The 20,440-nt window shown below is 44.7% G+C and overlaps 1 protein-coding gene across 2 annotated transcripts in view; it reads right to left on the bottom strand.

Moving 5' to 3' along the window:
* The window catches only part of DRAM1 (DNA damage regulated autophagy modulator 1), a 28,942-nt gene that overhangs the window by 502 nt on the left and 8,000 nt on the right, over positions 1–20,440 (bottom strand). Inside the window, exons 1-6 of one of the 2 annotated variants that reach the window (XM_053465128.1) lie at positions 9,349–9,641; positions 6,165–6,232; positions 4,356–4,498; positions 3,135–3,312; positions 839–897; positions 253–345 (exon numbers count right to left, since the gene is read on the bottom strand). In XM_053465128.1, coding sequence (XP_053321103.1) covers positions 253–345; positions 839–897; positions 3,135–3,312; positions 4,356–4,498; positions 6,165–6,232; positions 9,349–9,482 — 675 coding nt within the window. In that variant the 5' untranslated portion in view covers positions 9,483–9,641. Of the gene's footprint in view, positions 1–252; positions 346–838; positions 898–3,134; positions 3,313–4,355; positions 4,499–6,164; positions 6,233–9,348; positions 9,642–20,440 lie in introns of those variants that run through there. The other variant, XM_053465127.1, reaches the window with a different exon arrangement.

Below are 20,440 nucleotides of genomic sequence, written 5' to 3'. Positions count from 1 at the left end.
ACTGGATACGTATCGTGAGTGAAATGTTTCCATTAACTTTTATTGTAGCATTTTTTAAGAAATTGTCTAGTTTATGTGCTTCAGAATTTAGACTGGTCTTTAAATTGCAATTTGTTATTCGCACCCTTTAAAACCAATTCAAGTTTAGGTGAGGCATTGAATCAACATTGTTGTAAAGCAACAAGGCTTAGAAATTGAAATATTGTGATACAGTCAACCAATACAGCCATTTAGTCCTTACAGTGTACAAACCTGAAAATCTTTTATATAGGTTAGAAAGAATGTAACAAATCCAAATGCCACTATCCATTCACAGATGGCACTTGTTAGGTGATATGCGTAATCCTATAAGAGACAGTACAACCAAGTCAGTAGTCTTCACTATAAGTGCATACAATGAATACACTTACATATAAGCCACGAAGGTTACAGACCAGATAACCCCATCTCTGCCAGTCCTACCCCATATGACTGGATAATTATAGGTGGTGGAGTAATAGAAATAACTTGTAATAATGTGGGTTCAAACATTTTTAAGGTCTTGGGAGGTATCGGGAAGTATGGGCAAAGGAGGCAGAGGAGTGACAGTAGCTCAGTCTTCATGATACTGAGGTCTGAGTAGTGAGATGCTATCCAGGATGCAATTTCGGAGAGACGGTTTGAGAGGCAAGTCAGAAGAATGGTTGAGAGCTTAGGCGAGGAGAAGAAGGAGTGATTAGTATACTAAGAGATGAAGTGTACACCAATGGAAAGCAGTAGGGAAGACCAGTGCCAGAGAAGGCTGGCAAAAGGGGAGAGGTAGCATTTGCATTATTTCTTTGTAACAAATAGAACATACCTCATCGCTTGGATTCCAATCATACTTAGGCTTTCTAATTAATGATGCACATATAATCACTGGAGATCATACGTTAAGGAAGCCAGTAAAGTAGATAATATTCATCAGAGGCTTCCTCATTTATAGGCCATCTGTCAAGGACAGCAGCTGAGCAATTAGCAAGAGGAGCAAGTTGGCCATTGCTCTTGGGTTATTGCAGTTTGAAGATCTGGGACCTCTAGTAGAAGCTGTTTTATCATTTATCATTTTTTCAAATGCTGTTATAACCCTCCCAACAATGCAAATATAAATATTTTAAGTTCCATATAGGTATGGGTAAGTACATTTTGTGATGAACAATTTCAGTTTGCTTTACTGATACATAAAAATGTATGTTGACCCTTAAAAACCTATTGTATGTGCTAAATGCATTACCTACACAGGCACAGCAGACCCTACTGTATTGGTGGTATTTTGGTACCTTTGGAACCTGCCATTATATTTATGTTTATATATATATATATATATATATATATATAAATATATATATATATATATATATATAAATATATAAAGTCCAAAATTAACAATTGCACTCCAAATGCCAAATATCTGCCCGGTGCCAAATAACTGCAGCAGTAAATAATATAAAGTCCAAAAATAGTTACCGGCACTCCAGGGACTTTGCAAATGACCACACAAACAACTTCGGTTTTTAAGTCAACGTTTCAGTCTTGTTTATTACAGACTTTCATCAGGATGTCCTGATGAAAGTCTGTAATAAACAAGACTGAAACGTTGTCTTAAAAACCGAAGTTGTTTGTGTGGTCATTTGCAAAGTCCCTGGAGTGCCGGTAACTATTTTTGGACTATATATATATATATATATATATATATATATATATATATATATATATATATATATATATATATATATATATATATATATATATATATATATATATATATATATATATATATATATATATATATATATATATATACACATATATATACAGTGGCTATAAAAAGTCTACACACCCCTGTTAAAATGACAGGTTCTTGTGATGTTAAAGAATGAGACATTTTTGAGGTGGAAAAAAAACCTCAATAATTTGGTTGCATAAGTGTGCACACCATTAAACTAATACTTTGTTGAAGCACCTTTTGATTTTATTACAGCAATCAGTCTTTTTATGTAGGAGTCTATTAACATGGCACATCTTGACGTGGCAATATTTGCCCACTACTCTTTGCAAAAGCGCTCCAAATCTGTCAGACATCCCCTGTGCAAAGCTCTCTTCAGATCACCGCACAGATCATGCTGTGCTTCAGTAAGTCACAGCACATGTTGGCATTCATAGTTCCCTCAATGAACTGTACCTCCCCAGTGCCGGCAGCACTCATGCAGGCCCAGACCATGACACTTCCGCCACCATGCTTGACTGTAGGCAAGACACACTTGTCTTTGTACTCCTCACCTGGTTGCCACAACACTCGCTTGACACCATCTGAACCAAATAAGTTTATCTTGGTCTCATCGGACCACAGGACATGGTTCCAGTAATCCATGTTCTTGTTTTCAGCAAACTGCGGGCTTTCTTGTGCATCATCTTTAGAAAAGGCTTCCTTTTGATGACGTGTGCAGTGTATGGGCAGGGCAGTATTCCAACGTGATAACGAACCCCAAAAACACCTCCAGGACAACCCCTGCCTTGCTAAAAAAGCTGAGGGTAAAGGTGATGGACTGACCAAGCATGTCTCCGGACCTAAACCCTATTGAGCATCTGTGGGGCATCCTCAAACGGAAGGTGGAGGAGTGCAAGGTCTGTTACATCCACCAGCTCCGTGATGTTGTCATGGAGGAGTGGAAGATGACTCCAGTGGCAACCTGTGAAGCTCTGGTGAACTCCATGCCCATTGCTGAAAAATAATGGTGGCCACACAAAATATTGGCACTTTGGGCCCAATTTGGACATTTCCACTTGGCACTTTTGTTGCCAAGGTTTAGACATTAATACCTGTGTGTTGAGTTATTTTGATGGGAAAACCACAATCACATTGTTATACAGGCTGTACACTCACTACTTTACATTGTAGCAGAGTGTCATTTCTTCATTGTTGTCACATGAAAAGATATACGGTGTATGTGTTCATGAGCGGGACTTTTAAATTTAAATGTTACACAGTACATACAATAACATGAACCACACACTTGTTGAGCTGAGAAAAAGAAAAACATCTTAAAGCTTAACTGCATTAACCTCAATGTTCTAAAACCAAAATGAAATAATTGTATGAGATATGAAAAGGATACTTGGAAACACAGCAATCACTGACACAATGGAAATCGCCATTCTTACATGGCAAACATAAGATCTGTTCCACTGTGGACATGACTTGTAAGAGATGATGGACTGCAATAAAATATACACAACTCCGCAGATGAATGTTATGAGGGCTCCTACATCATGGACTATTGGCACTGCCTTCTCCTAGAAAGACACAGTGGGTTAGTACATAGACTCAATGATGTCTGCTATTAGCCATGGAATATCTGCTGGTTGCCTTTAGTCATATCTAAAAGCTAAATATATTTTCATTCAATTGCTCAGACACACTTTATTCAAATTTGTAGGTTTTGTAATAGATGAACATATGTCTTAATATTCTGCGTTGATCTTGGATAAAAAGTCTGCAAAATTATGCATAAAATCAACAGAACACATATAAAGGCTTTGTAAAACTAAATAGACAGGGATAACTTGTGTTGCAGACTGTTTGAAAAACATGTTCAAGAAAACTGATTTCTTATGTTTGCACTTTGCTTTTGACTCTTTACCTACTAGATCTAGATCAAAAACTTAATCTGGTCCTAAACCCAGCTAAAAAATTAAAGTACAAATCCAGGAATAAATGTGCTTAGCAAAATGAAAGGAACAACTAATGCTGAAGATTGATATAGACTTGTGATGTATATTCGCTTCTTAACATTTCGACACGTCGACAAAGCAGAACAAACACTTTCACAATGAAAATCAAAAATGTATTTCTAGGAATTACCCAGAACATGTGATTCATCATCTGTTGTCTGATGAGAACTCCCATTTGATGACCCCTTTCCATGGGCTGGATATTAAGGATTTAGGGCCAGGGGGCTAAGGTGTAGTAAAAGGTAGGTTGATTTTTTTGTTTTTATTTTACTTAACTCCTCTATCCCACAGGACAGGGGTAGAGGGAAGGAGAGGGGTACAGGACGGGGTTCATGCCTCTCCGAAAGACGACCTCACAGAGCAACATTACTTAAATTTTAACCCCCTTATTCCACTAAGAACAGGATAGGGTGGAGGGAGGGTCACCTGCCTCCTAAAGGTTTTTTTTTTTTTAAACAAAACAAAAAAACCCTATAGACTATAGAACCAGCCAAGTTAAGTAAAGGTTGACTACCCAATGAAGCTGTTCTTAACATAATAGGGTTTTAATTAATCCATTCTTATTAATTATTTCCATCAAAGGACAGTGGTGCTTTTTAACTCACTTGAAAAGTAGCAACGATTCCCATCCCGATGCAGCCAAGTAATCCAATCAGCAATGACATAGTGTTAAACCAAGCATTTATCAAACCGTATGAAGAATTTAATTTGTCTAGTATCTTATATCTTGTGTACATTGTAGCAGCACCTAAAGTGAGATAAATACAATTATTTAACATGCTTGGAAAACGGTGTAAACAACAGACAGGAGTGATCAAGCAATTACATATTACTACTGGACAAATACATATACCGTATTGGCTCGGATATAGGCCGCACCCTAAAAGTTTGGTGCTTTTTTAAAGAAAAAGTTTTTTCTTTAAAAAAGCACCAAAAAACATGCTGCCACTCTGTCCTCTCCCCCCCCCGAGATATGCTGCCACTCTGTCCTCCCCCTCCGAGATATGCTGCCACTCTGTCCTCTCCCCCTCCCCGAGATATGCTGCCACTCTGTCCTCCCCCCCTCGAGATACGCTGCCACTCTGTCCCCCCCCCCTCGAGATACGCTGCCACTCTGTCCCCCCCCCCCTCGAGATACGCTGCCACTCTGTCCTCCCCGCGATATGCTGCCACTCTGTCCTCCCCCCCCCCAACTTACCAGAGCAGACTCCCGGGTGTCTTACGGGGCCGGAGGGGGACATCTATGCACATCGTGTATACAACTCCCGGTGCCGGCACTCAGCGGAAGTGCCGGCACCGGAAGTTGTATACGCGTATTGCGTAGATGTCTTCCGCCAGCCCTGCATGACACCCGGGAGTCTGCCCTGGTAAGTCGGGGGGGTTAGAATGCATCGTGCGCACGTTCACCGTCAACGGCGCATCGCCGCTGCCGGTGAACGTCCGTGCGATGCGCTTAGACAACCTCCCGTGCCAGTACTCCCCCCGTGGGAAGTGCTGGCACGGGAGGCTGTCTGAGCGTATAAGAGAGTAAGAGGGGGTCTGTATCCTAACCCCGCTGCGGGGGATCTGTATCCTAACCCCGCTGCCTGCCCGGCGCCCGGGACTGCATGTCCCGGGCGTCGGGCGCTAGACCCCGAATATAGGCCGCACCCCCACTTTAAAGACTTAAAGTGGGGGAAAAAAGTGCGGCCTATATTCGGGCCAATACGGTATTACTACTAGAGTTAAAGCTCCCATAGTAACTCCTGACAATCTGAAAGTTGAATCAAATTACATCGGCAGTTTTGAATAAACAACATTGTAAATCCCTCTTTTTATGAAGCCGTTTATAGGTTTGTTTTTGTTTTTTAAGTACCTTAAAAAGTGACTTGCTAAGGGTTACAATTTTATACTATTATACTTGGCTACTTAGTTATTAAAAGGGTTACATTTTTATACTATTATACTTGGCTACTTAGTTATTAAAAGCAGTAATTGTTTTACACCTGCATTTAGAGACCTATGTGTCTTACACATGTTTAAGATCCAAGACTCCAAGCTTTTCTTCCCAAGTGTTACAGAAACGGAAGGGGCTCAGCAATGCTGAGGGGGTCATTTATTTTTTACATAAATTAATTTAAAAAATGACTGTTTACACAACATGCCTGGCCACTGTGTAGGGCCGGCTCACTTAAGCCTGTATGAAGGTTTTTGATACTTATGGCCTCAACTGTAGGAGCACAAGATTGTTGATAATGGAATACTCACTTCAGTTGATGCCATAAGTATCAATAACCTTCATACAAACTTAAGGCAGTCCTACAAAGTGGGCAAAAATGTGGTGTAAAAAGGAATAGGCAACAGGAGGGAAATCTGAGAACCTTTCTCTCCCTCAAGTCATTCATTTATTATTATTACTACGAAGTGATACTTACCTAACATTGCAGTTACACTTATCATGAATCCAAAGACACCACTTTCAGGGGGATTTGTCCCTGTGTCGCTACAAAAAGATGCAAAGGGAAATGTTAATGTTTTTATTCCGCACTTGAAATGCAAATTAAATGCACAATATTACATACAGTCACTTACAAGTTAAAGTACATGATAGCCTAACAATGTCTGGGAAAAAATCACAGATTGCACAATGTCAGTTCCTGACTGCAGCTGCCATCCAAGTCACTTCCTCTGTATCTCACTGTAAAGGAAGCCATTGAACTGAGACACACACACATCTGTACAATATAACGCCAATACAGTCTCCCGACAACAGGGATAGAGCTGGCAACATCCAGCACCAGTCCAAACACATTTGGAGAGAACATGCTTTTTTGTGCAGTATCTAGTCCTGTCCAAAACACATTTATAGTCCTCCGTACTCTATATATCCTGGTGGCTATATGTAGGAAGCTTCAGATAGTAACTCACAATATTGTAATGGAAGAAAGCCTAGAGTGCAACTGCCCCTGTCCACCTCGCCAGCTTGCACAAAACCTAAAACTGCAACCTTATTTCGTAGGGACTGCCACTGTAATGTATTTAACGTTCAGACTGTTTCAGTGTAATCTGAACTCTTTTAAAGAGGGTATATCCGTGTTTACTGGTTTGCATCCATGTTTATGGGCAAGTGGGGGACTTGTGCCTGGTGGCCAGTGGATTTGTTTAACCAACACCTGTATTACCTCCCCTGCTTCTTTGGATTACAGTGGTGGCTGGGGGGTAATTCCAATGGGGGTTCACAATATATAAATTTTGAAAACGAAATGTACATTTACGACGTAATATACAGGTTAAAATACATTTCCCTAAATTAACCCTAAAGACCCCATCAACCATAACTGCCCATGAATTAACCCTAACAACCCCATTAACCATAACTGCCCCTAAATTTAATTATTTTAACAATTTATTCTAGGTATTAGCACAAATCTTTTTACATCTGTCCACCGGCTGGAAGTAATGTATGTTAAAACAGGTAACAGCACAGTATTAGATAATTTTATTGGTACTTTTGTACATAAACAATTTGTGTTTTAATGACAATTATTTCTTAAATTCTAGAATCCGCAGATGTAACCCCCCAATTTATATTAGCGTCTCTTAAACTCCTATACATGAATAGATATAGAATTACATCATGGGTGTTTTAAGCAGACTTGAGTTACCAGAGTGCAAATGGCTAGTTATGAGTGACCACGTTTTCTAATTGTGAATCAGGCGAAGGAGTGTGGCTTTGGCAGGTATGTAGCTTCACCTGGGAACATAGGGAACTCCTCAAATAATAATTGGTTGATGCCAGAGGAGGCCCCTGCAGGCCACCAATAGAATCGCTCGCACGGACCTTTAACTCCTCGCGCAAACCTACAGATTCCTGTTCCCGTAAACCCCTGCAATGCTTCGTAGATAAGGTAGGCTAGATGGGAAAGGTACCAGGGAGATTAGTAAATTAACGAAGATGAAAATTCTTCGTGTTGTGTGTCTTCGTGTACGTTTTGCCGCTGCCATGTTCATTTCTTCTGTATTCGGGCTGAAAAACGAAAACGCACCCTTCGTGTTCGTTTTCAAGTTTGCCGAAATATGAATGCACAAGTCTAATTATAACAATTTTTTTGTTTTCTAATAGAAGAATCTGTTTCTATATATCTCTGGATGCACTGTGAATGAGGTTATTTAGCATGCTGGAAATATTCATATGAAGAAAGCAAGAGGATTTAGATTTGACAATCACTCAACAGATTGCAAACTGAAACATTAGTAAAATCATGTATTATGTATCTGTGCTACATAAAACCACATTCTTATCTTAATCAACTTCACCACAAAACTACTTCCTTAGTAACTATACCTTATACTACAATGTATACACCCAGATTAGAAATCAGTTCCAAAGCTTAATATCTAGATGACTACTGAGTTATAGCATGATGTATTTAGTTTAATATATTAGTTTTTTGTACTTACTCTGATTTTTCAGATGCTCCATATAACTGACTATGACACATCATGCAATTATCACGCTGAAGTGAAAAAGTGTAGTTACCACTCTATCTGCACATATCGCCACAGTTACTTTTATCAAATTCATACAAATTTATAAATGCTTAATATTTTATGTGTCACAAAAAACACACATTTAACTCCATTGGATTTATAATACAGCATAAAATATATTTTGAACCTTCAGATATCAACCTCCCATCCTTAGTCTGACTTTCAGAGGCCATGATTTATGGATATACAGTATTTGAAACATGATTCCAAGCATCAATCCATTAGTAAATGTCTAATGGGAAAAAAAAGTCTAAAAGCACTAATAATCGACTAATAATTTTGGGTCCTTGTCTTAATTTTTGCCATTGTGTTTTGCCAATAGCTTTGTTGCCATAAGTAGTTGATGTAGACTGTGTGCAACTTTCCTGGAAGAGCATCCCTTTCCCTCCCTGTTTTATGCAATATGATTTAGCAACTTACATTGCTAAAAAGAAGAACTGTGATTTAATGCCTCCAACATGAGTCATACAATAGACTAGAACCTCCATTACATGTCATAAAACTAATCAATACAGTATAATACGTTTCAACCTAGCATTATGTTTGGAAATTTACTGTTGTACAAACAGATCATCACAAAAATGCAGAAGCAGGCTGGTGTTACTGACCCCTCTGTAGTACCAGAGCCAAAACTTTCCACTTACAGACTACACTATACATTATGGAGGGCAAATACAAGTAGATCTGAGCTAGCTAGGAAAGTTCCCTCATCTCTCTAATAATCTAATCAGTTCAACCATCTTGGGATGGCCCTCCAGGACTCTGAGTCTTTGTGTTGACAAGACATAGTGTTGAGTTTACATGGCCAACTAAACTGCAAATAATACGGTAATAGTATAAACAAAGTGTTACAAAGGCCACCAAAAAGAAAAAAGAAGAGTACCATGAATCTAAAATATACACCAAACCATAGCAACACAAATTCATATATTTATAACTTGTGAGTTTTATTCAAGGTTCAAAATCCTCAATATTTTAGAAATTTGAGAACACTCCTCATCAAAAGAAAATATAAAGTGAAACTTTTTTGCAATAATGACACTTTACTGGTAATTTGACGTGACTCACCTTATATAAGGAACAAAAGCAGCTACATGTCCTGTGAGCACTGAGATGAGGTAAGGTACAATGAAGGCAGTCGAGGACCAGATGACTAGAAGAGATGGCATGAAAGCCATGCCCTGTGTGCACCAGAAAACCATGTGCCAGGGTTTGCTTTAGCCAGCTGCCTGGATGAAGTGGCTGTGTCTCTGTGCAGCTCACCCTCAATGAACAATCATAAAGTGTCACTTTTCATGTGATCTGCACTTTCGTATTCATCTAAAACTCTTTTCTGACTTCCCCTTTGTTTTTCCCCATCAGCTCTGTGCAGGCTTTCACTGTGGCTCAGAGAACAGCTCAGAAGTCACGCCTTCTCTTGTAGTGAAAGAAACACAGGGAAGTAAAGTTTCCTTGCTTCAGGACAGGAATTGAAAGCTGTGTGAATAACTGAAGGATGTGTTATTTTGATGCATCACAGCTTATCAGTTTAACTACACAAAGTAAAGATTATATGAGCTGTGTGCATCTAGGTATTTTTCTCCTTGGGTCTATTCTGCTTCTTCCTAAAATAAACATGTAATAAAATAGCCCTATCTATCCACACCTCCTAGTCGGTCAGGAAGGGGGGCTGAGGTTCATCCAATTAACCCTAGTGTGCCATGTGAAAAATGTGAAAATCACTGCTCACCCCCTTTTTTCCCTTTGTACCAAGTTTTGCTGGTATAGATCAATTGAAAATCACATGTTTACTCAGCATTGAAGGTATAGATCAAATAAAAATAATCAGACATACAAATCCTGAATGTGCAGGTATACAATAATATACAATAATAATGTATGGAACATAGCAGATACAGATCAACAGAATAATACACAAACCCAGCTTTGCAGGTATGGAAATCACATATAAACTCGGCATTAAAGGTAGAGATAAAAAAAAAAAAACTAAATTACAGGCATAGATCACAGGTTGCACACTTCAAAGGCCAGCCCTGGTGTCCACAGACAGAGGAGATAGAGGGGCGCCGAGTTGCTGAAAATGTTTTCATGAGCGACCGCTCGGCACTAGACTTGGGCACCAGGGGGCTCTTCGTGTTCGTCTTCGTGCTCGTCTTCGGGGGAAAAAAAATCTTCGTATTCCGCGAATATTCGCCCGTTCCTGTCTTCTCTTCGGGCGAATATTCGCGGACATTCTTCGTGCTCGTTTAATCTTCGTTTTCCTCCTGGTTGCCTAGCAGGGGTTAATACGGGGTTAATAACACATCACAGCAGCAGCAGCTGCCGTGAAGGTACGTGTGTGCAGCTCTATTGGTCGTTTCGGCAGGGGGCTGGTCTGGCATCAACGAGTGAATTGCAGAACTGCAGAATGCACTTCATTCGTTGATGGCAGGCGAGCCCCCTGCCGAAACGACCAATAGAGTTGCACACACATACCGAGGTGTACTGTCCATAGATGTTTAATAAAAGAATAGGGAATATTTTACATTTTTAAATTGATTTTGGACCACTTTACATGCCTAACATTTGCTACCTATTTACAATGGCATACTTTGCAACAACCCAACTTACTTATTGGACAGGACTGGAAAATAGCAGGACTGTCCAACAAAATCTTGGGTGTGTTGGCAGGTATGCTGATGGAAAAATGTTGGACAAGAACTAAAAAATAGCTTAGGGTTAATGTACGGTTATGGTTAAGATTAGTAGCAGTGCACTGGTTTGGTTAAAGATGGATTATGTCTAAATAATAATAATTTAATTTTAATGTTTTTTTTTAAAAAAAAATAGGGGTTTATTTAAATGTATTTTAAAGTTAGATTTATTATTTAGTACTTGATTATATTTATTAAATGTTTATAGTAGCGTTACCTACCGAGCTATAACTACCTATGTGTATTTGCATTTTGCATACCTAGTTTAGCTAAATTAGATGGGACAGGACTGGAAAAAAGCAGGACTGTCCCTGAAAAAGTTGGGTCTGTTGGCAGGTATGTGGATGGAAAAATGTTATAGGGTGAAGTGTGAGTTATAGTGTTAATGTAATGCTATTAGTGAGTGAAGGCCAGGGCAAATAAGGAAAAGGTCCTTGTGTTTTGTGCATTGTAAGTGTGTGTGTATGTGTGTTATGTGTGATGTCACTGTGTGTTATATGTGTTATATGTGTTATTGTGTGTGTTATGTTTGGTTGGTTGTGTATCAGAAGAAAATTAATGAAATGGAAAAGGAAATGGGAAAGGCAAATGAGTGGGCAATTGGCGACCCGCTCACCTGTTTCACCCCAGGGCAAAGCACCCAAACACTGTCAGTCTTAGACGTTTGGCAGCAGACTTCCAGAGCTCAGACACAAGGCCCTAGCGTAAGCTGGCCACTCCGGCGGAGGTAGCAGGCGTTGCCACACCGCAAACAGAGGCAGCCAGGGGGGAGAAACTGCCCTTACCATTAGGGACATTTTGGGCATGACTCTAGCCAGGAAGCGAACTGGCAGAGAAGAGATGCTGGCACCACCACCAGCAATCAGCATTGAAAAGGCGAATGAGTGGGCAATTGGCGACCCACTCACCTGTTTCACCCCAGGGCAAAGCACCCAAACACTGTCAGTCTTAGACGTTTGGCAGCAGACTTCCAGAGCTCAGACACAAGGCCCTAGCGTAAGCTGGCCACTCCGGCGGAGGTAGCAGGCGTTGCCACACCGCAAACAGAGGCAGCCAGGGGGGAGAAACTGCCCTTACCATTAGGGACATTTTGGGCATGACTCTAGCCAGGAAGCGAACTGGCAGAGAAGAGATGCTGGCACCACCACCAGCAGCAGCATTGAAAAGGCGAATGAGTGGGCAATTGGCGACCCACTCACCTGTTTCACCCCAGGGCAAAGCACCCAAACACTGTCAGTCTTAGACGTTTGGCAGCAGACTTCCAGAGCTCAGACACAAGGCCCTAGCGTAAGCTGGCCACTCCGGCGGAGGTAGCAGGCGTTGCCACACCGCAGACAGAGGCAGCCAGGGGGGAGAAACTGCCCTTACCATTAGGGACATTTTGGGCATGACTCTAGCCAGGAAGCGAACTGGCAGAGAAGAGATGCTGGCACCACCACCAGCAGCAGCATTGAAAAGGCGAATGAGTGGGCAATTGGCGACCCACTCACCTGTTTCACCCCAGGGCAAAGCACCCAAACACTGTCAGTCTTAGACGTTTGGCAGCAGACTTCCAGAGCTCAGACACAAGGCCCTAGCGTAAGCTGGCCACTCCGGCGGAGGTAGCAGGCGTTGCCACACCGCAGACAGAGGCAGCCAGGGGGGAGAAACTGCCCTTACAATTAGGGACATTTGAGGCATGACACTAGCCAGGAAGCGAACTGGCAGAGAAGAGATGCTGGCACCACCACCAGCAGCAGCATTGAAAAGGCGAATGAGTGGGTAATTGGCGACCCACTCACCTGTTTCACCCCAGGGCAAAGCACCCAAACACTGTCAGTCTTAGACGTTTGGCAGCAGACTTCCAGAGCTCAGACACAAGGCCCTAGCGTAAGCTGGCCACTCCGGCGGAGGTAGCAGGCGTTGCCACACCGCAAACAGAGGCAGCCAGGGGGGAGAAACTGCCCTTACCATTAGGGACATTTTGGGCATGACTCTAGCCAGGAAGCGAACTGGCAGAGAAGAGATGCTGGCACCACCACCAGCAGCAGCATTGAAAAGGCGAATGAGTGGGCAATTGGCGACCCACTCACCTGTTTCACCCCAGGGCAAAGCACCCAAACACTGTCAGTCTTAGACGTTTGGCAGCAGACTTCCAGAGCTCAGACACAAGGCCCTAGCGTAAGCTGGCCACTCCGGCGGAGGTAGCAGGCGTTGCCACACCGCAAACAGACGCAGCCAGAGGGGAGAAACTGCCCTTACCACTAGGGACATTTTGGGCATGACTCTAGCCAGGAAGCGAACTGGCAGAGAAGAGATGCTGGCACCACCACCACCACCAGCAGCAGCATTGAAAAATGGGAAAGGCGAATGAGTGGGCAATTGGCGACCCACTCACCTGTTTCACCCCAGGGCAAAGCACCCAAACACTGTCAGTCTTAAACGTTTGGCAGCAGACTTCCAGAGCTCAGACACAAGGCCCTAGCGTAAGCTGGCCACTCCGGCGGAGGTAGCAGGCGTTGCCACACCGCAGACAGAGGCAGCCAGGGGGGAGAAACTGCCCTTACCATTAGGGACATTTTGGGCATGACTCTAGCCAGGAAGCGAACTGGCAGAGAAGAGATGCTGGCACCACCACCAGCAGCAGCATTGAAAAGGCGAATGAGTGGGCAATTGGCGACCCACTCACCTGTTTCACCCCAGGGCAAAGCACCCAAACACTGTCAGTCTTAGACGTTTGGCAGCAGACTTCCAGAGCTCAGACACAAGGCCCTAGCGTAAGCTGGCCACTCCGGCGGAGGTAGCAGGCGTTGCCACACCGCAGACAGAGGCAGCCAGGGGGGAGAAACTGCCCTTACAATTAGGGACATTTGAGGCATGACACTAGCCAGGAAGCGAACTGGCAGAGAAGAGATGCTGGCACCACCACCAGCAGCAGCATTGAAAAGGCGAATGAGTGGGTAATTGGCGACCCACTCACCTGTTTCACCCCAGGGCAAAGCACCCAAACACTGTCAGTCTTAGACGTTTGGCAGCAGACTTCCAGAGCTCAGACACAAGGCCCTAGCGTAAGCTGGCCACTCCGGCGGAGGTAGCAGGCGTTGCCACACCGCAAACAGAGGCAGCCAGGGGGGAGAAACTGCCCTTACCATTAGGGACATTTTGGGCATGACTCTAGCCAGGAAGCGAACTGGCAGAGAAGAGATGCTGGCACCACCACCAGCAGCAGCATTGAAAAGGCGAATGAGTGGGCAATTGGCGACCCACTCACCTGTTTCACCCCAGGGCAAAGCACCCAAACACTGTCAGTCTTAGACGTTTGGCAGCAGACTTCCAGAGCTCAGACACAAGGCCCTAGCGTAAGCTGGCCACTCCGGCGGAGGTAGCAGGCGTTGCCACACCGCAAACAGACGCAGCCAGAGGGGAGAAACTGCCCTTACCACTAGGGACATTTTGGGCATGACTCTAGCCAGGAAGCGAACTGGCAGAGAAGAGATGCTGGCACCACCACCACCACCAGCAGCAGCATTGAAAAATGGGAAAGGCGAATGAGTGGGCAATTGGCGACCCACTCACCTGTTTCACCCCAGAGCAAAGCATCCAAACACTGTCAGTCCTTGGCGTTTGGGAGCGGACTTCCAGAACTCAGACACAAGGCCCTAGCGTAAGCTGGCTACATTGGCGGAGGTAGCAGGCGTTGCCACACCGCAGCAAGTGCAACCAGGGGGGAGAAACTGCCCTTACCATAAGGGACATTTGAGGCATGACACTAGCCAGGAAGCGAACTGGCATTGAAGAGAGACACTGGCACCACCACCAGCAGCAGCAGCATTGGAAAAGGCGAATGAGTGGGCAATTGACGACCCGCTCACCTGTTTCACCCCAGGGCAAAGCATCCAAGCACTGTCAGTCCTTGGCGTTTGGGAGCAGACCTACAGAACTCAGACACAAGGCCCTAGCGTAAGCTGGCTACACCGGCGGAGGTAGCAGGCGTTGCCACACCGCAGCAAGTGCAACCAGGGGGGAGAAACTACCCTTACCATCAGGGACATTCGAGGCATGACACTAGCCAGGAAGCGAACTGGCATTGAAGAGAGACACTGGCACCACCACCAGCAGCAGCAGAATTGGGAAAGGCGAATGAGTGGGCAATTGACGACCCGCTCACCTGTTTCACCCCAGGGCAAAGCATCCAAGCACTGTCAGTCTTTGGCGTTTGGGAGCAGACCTACAGAACTCAGACACAAGGCCCTAGCGTAAGCTGGCTACACCGGCGGAGGTAGCAGGCGTTGCCACACCGCAGCAAGTGCAACCAGGGGGGAGAAACTACCCTTACCATCAGGGACATTCGAGGCATGACACTAGCCAGGAAGCGAACTGGCATTGAAGAGAGACACTGGCACCACCACCAGCAGCAGCAGAATTGGGAAAGGCGAATGAGTGGGCAATTGACGACCCGCTCACCTGTTTCACCCCAGGGCAAAGCATCCAAGCACTGTCAGTCCTTGGCGTTTGGGAGCAGACCTACAGAACTCAGACACAAGGCCCTAGCGTAAGCTGGCTACACCGGCGGAGGTAGCAGGCGTTGCCACACCGCAGCAAGTGCAACCAGGGGGGAGAAACTACCCTTACCATCAGGGACATTCGAGGCATGACACTAGCCAGGAAGCGAACTGGCATTGAAGAGAGACACTGGCACCACCACCAGCAGCAGCAGAATTGGGAAAGGCGAATGAGTGGGCAATTGACGACCCGCTCACCTGTTTCACCCCAGGGCAAAGCATCCAAGCACTGTCAGTCTTTGGCGTTTGGGAGCAGACCTACAGAACTCAGACACAAGGCCCTAGCGTAAGCTGGCTACACCGGCGGAGGTAGCAGGCGTTGCCACACCGCAGCAAGTGCAACCAGGGGGGAGAAACTACCCTTACCATCAGGGACATTCGAGGCATGACACTAGCCAGGAAGCGAACTGGCATTGAAGAGAGACACTGGCACCACCACCAGCAGCAGCAGAATTGGGAAAGGCGAATGAGTGGGCAATTGACGACCCGCTCACCTGTTTCACCCCAGGGCAAAGCATCCAAGCACTGTCAGTCCTTGGCGTTTGGGAGCAGACCTACAGAACTCAGACACAAGGCCCTAGCGTAAGCTGGCTACACCGGCGGAGGTAGCAGGCGTTGCCACACCGCAGCAAGTGCAACCAGGGGGGAGAAACTACCCTTTCCATTAGGGACATCTGAGGCATGATTTCAGCCAGGAAGCGAACTGGCAAAAGATACTGGCACCACCACCAGCAGCAGCGTTGGAAACGGAAAAAGGTGAATGAGTGGGCAATTGACGACCCACTCACCTGTTTCACCCCAGGGCAAAGCATCCAAAGACTGTCAGTCCTAGGCGTTTGGGAGCGGACTTACAGAGCTCAGACACTAGGCCCTAGCGTAAATTGGCTACACCAGCGGAGGTAGCAGGCATTGCCACACCGCAGCAAGTGCAACCAGGGGGAGAAACTACCTTAAACATTAGAGAGAAAAAATTTAACTTTCCAAGCTAAGAGCTGGGTAACCCAATTTGGGCAGATTGAATTTAAGAAAGGCAATCTGCTCCATCAGATGAGGTGCCATGCGTGAGCGCTGTGGACTCAGTATGTTTCCAGTCATAGAAAACACGCGCTCACTTTGAACAGTGGTTGGCGGACATGATAGAAGCTGCTGCGCAACCCATGAGAGTGCAGGCCACACACTCTTCTTTTCATCCCAGTAGCTAAGAGGATCAACATTAGGAGCAGAAGGAACTTCACAGAGGTAAAGTTTGACCATTTCAGCAGCACTACTCTCCTTTCTGCTGCTAGCTCTGTCAGATGGTCCAACTATACTGCCAAGTGCCTCTTCCCAAAACGCAGCTGCTCCACTCAGCTGTGTTGTGCTGCTTGTGGCACTGCTGCTGATGCTGCTGCTAGGGGTAGCAGACCACATCATCTCTTCCTCCTCCTGCACCTCACCCTCCTCGGACAGCATTCCCATTTTACGCTGCCAGTCACGCACCTTGTTGACCAATTGCTCCCGGTAGCTACTGAGAACATTGAATTTCAAAGCTAGCTTTCCCTTAATTCTTGGATCACAAAGGCACGCTAGCATCATTTCGGGACTCTCTTCCATTCGCTTGCGAAGGTGTACTTTTAGCAGATCCTTCAGCTTCCTGACTATGGCTGCTACGTCAGGATGTAGAGTGCCACCTTGAACAGCCTCACGGTTTCCAAGGAACACATCCATCTTGCTGCCTAGATGGGAGAACACTGGGATTACCTGGGCCAGACTGGCAGTGTTTGAGCTTAAATTTTCTGTGGCATCCCTGAATGGTTTAAGGACTGCCACTAGCTGGGCGATCACTGTCCAATCCTCCCTATTCAATGGAGAGGTAATCCCAATATTGTGCTCTGAGGCAAGATTATGGATTGCCCTCTGCTGCTCCAAAATCCTCTCTAGCATGTCTAACGTGGAGTTCCACCGTGTACTGACATCCTGACGTAGGCAGTGTACGGGAAGACCTGACCTCTCTTGCTCTTCCCTCAAAAGTTGGCTAGCCTTAACACTATGGTGAAAGTGCCCAGCGATCTTTCTGCAGCGGGACAGAACTACTGCTGCCACATTAGTTCCTTCTGACATTGCTGCCTTCACTACAAGATGGATGATGTGGGCTGCACAGCGCACACCAACAATATGACCATCTCGCAGCGCTTTCACCATATTGGCACCTCCGTCAGTTACCACAAAACCAACTTCAACATTGGTGCCCGCCTCTGCTCCCACCCAAAGGCTAAACATTTTCCTCATCGCATGCAGAATGTTTTGGGAAGTGTGCTTTTCATCCATCACTTCTGCATGGAGAAGGAAAGATCGGTAGCCTGCTGCAGCAGCTTCCTTAGACACACCGGGCTGCCACCAGTGTGCTGTCAAAGAAAGAAAGGCATGCTGGCCGCTAGGTGCACTCCACAAATCTGTAGTGAAATGAACAGACTGACCAGCAGCCTTGGAAAGCTCCTCTTTCACTGCTGCAACACAGGACCGATACAATGAGGGGACAATGTTCCTGCTGAAAGTGGAACGTGACGGAACTGTATATTGTGGAGCCACAGCCGCCATCAATTGTTTGAAAGGCTCCCCTTCGATCATAGAGAAGGATGCCCCTCCAACAGCAATGAACTGACCAATCAGTCGCGTTACTTTATTGGCCTGCTGTTTGGGCATTGACCTTTTGGATTGGAATGCCACAAATTGTTCCAGGGTGGGCTGGACATGCAGTGCTCCAACCTGCCTTGGTCTCTGGCTGCCAGCACTAGTTGCTGCTGCTGCTGCTGCTGCTATTGGCTCAGAAGAAGAAGCTGTTGGGGTTTTTCCACGGCCACCAGCTATGCTGCCTGCACTAAGTTTTACCTCTGCATCTTTCCCCAATAGCACAGCGTTGTGTTGAGTGCTGAGGTGATGCTTCATGCTAGCACTGGTAAAATGGCCAGACACTTTCCCTCTGCTTATTAGCTTCCCACAATGTTTGCACTTTCCATAGCGCCCTTCTTCAACATTTTCAAAGTGCTCCCAAATTGGGGCGCGCATAGCCTTGGAGTGTGCCTTGGGTGCTGCTCTTACTGCTCGGGGTGGATGAACAGAGGCAGAACTAGTGGTGGTGGGACTGGTGGTAACAGTACTGGCCATAGTGGGACTGCTAATTGCTTTAGATTTGCTAGGTTTTGCTGCTGCTGCTGGTGGTGGTGATGGTGATGATCGTAGCGGAGAAGGTGGAGGCTCAGGGGAAAATTGTGCACTAGTCATTTGGACACTGCTCCCTGAGGAATCTGATTCCTGACCACTCATCTCCTCTACTTCCTCTGGCTCATAGTCTAGCTCTTCATTAGCCAGATCGAATGGAATTCCTGCTAGGCTGGAGCTAAGACTGATATCGTCGTGAGACTCGTGACTAGTAGTAGTGCGAGCAGGAAGAATAGACTCTGCACTTGGCCTCTCAGTCTCAGGCTCCTCTGCTACCTCGCTAGGTGGAGTTCCACTATGTGTAGCCCTCTCTCTAACTGTCTTTACAAAAATTTTGTAAGGACTTGGTGGCTTGCTAGAGGTACTAGGAGGACATGGCGTGGCGGTACCAGTGGGAACAGTAGGCGCAGCACTAGTGGTGGTAGAGGCGGTAGAGGTGGGGGTGGTGGTGGTGGTTTTCCCTACAAAGGAATGAGATCGCTTTGGTTTGGGACCCCTCTGAGTCTTGCTGCTAATTTGGCTCTGCTTGGTACCTTGCATGCTGCTGGTGGATGGGGAAGATGCTGCTTGGGGCAAAAGGCACTTCTTTTTAGTCACTGGGCTGGTACTACTTGTGCTACCCTTTAACTTTGAACGTGCTTCTGGTGCTTTAGGCTTTCCGTAAAAAACCATAGAGCTTGTGGGCCTAGCCGCACTACTACTGCCTGCTTTTGGTGCCTTTCCTTTACTTGATGATCCTTCAAGCAATGCTTCCCCAAATGATAAGCGAGAGCTTGGCCTACTTGGCCGACTAGACTGACGCAAAGGCTGCATCTTAGAGCTGGTGGTGGTGCTGGTGGTGGTGCTGGTGGTGGTGGTGGTGGTGGTGGTGGTGGTAGATGGAGCTTGTCCCTCCTTAGTCCCAAAAGGAGGATCCATTTCAAATTTTGTGTTGTGTGTGTAGTGTAGTGTAGTGTAGTGTAGTGTAGTGTAGTGTTTAAAAAACTATAAAAAAAAAATAAAAAAATAAAAATAAAAAAAAGGAAAAACGAATTAAAGACAAAAAAATTAGAGGAAGTTCTCTTCAGTGCTACTGCTTAAAAAGTAAAACTATGCACTACTGCACTGTGCTGTGTGCAATCTGCCAAAATCCTAAAGTTATTTAAATTATTAACTCAAGATTAACTATTTAATAACTAGCAGTATTTTATTTTTAATTTGAATTTACACGGGCCTAAGAGCTTAGCCTACCACTATGCTAGCCTAAAGCTATATTTCCTTACTATAAGTCTACCTCTAGGCAGACGCTCTCAAACCCACTAAGCTAAAGTGAGGTTAAATCAGATTCAGTATATGATTTATTAATTAATATTAAGTTATATAATATTAATAGATTAGAACTAATTTACTTATATATTATGTATTATAGATAGAAGAATATAGATTATGAATTAGAATTTAGAATTAGAATTACTTATATTATAGATTATGAATTAGAATATTATTATTTATAATATATTATAGATTAAGATTAAAGAAGATTAGAATTATTTTAGTACTACAGCTAGTAGCTTGAAGCTTTGCTTAGTACAGCTCGTCACAGTCAATTTTTCTTGAAAAGAATTAGAAATAAAATAAAATGTCACAGCAAAACAGTTATCTTCACTGCTTGCTGCACTCACTAGCCCAACAAGTTCACTTCACTGATGGACTGAGGTGAGCAAAACACTAAGGGTACTTTTAATAAAA

Source organism: Spea bombifrons, chromosome 4 (assembly GCF_027358695.1).
Source record: "Spea bombifrons isolate aSpeBom1 chromosome 4, aSpeBom1.2.pri, whole genome shotgun sequence".
Taxonomy (NCBI): domain Eukaryota; kingdom Metazoa; phylum Chordata; class Amphibia; order Anura; family Pelobatidae; genus Spea; species Spea bombifrons.
The sequence above is the reverse complement of the archived record's forward strand: the minus strand, read 5'-3'. Positions and strand labels throughout refer to the sequence as shown.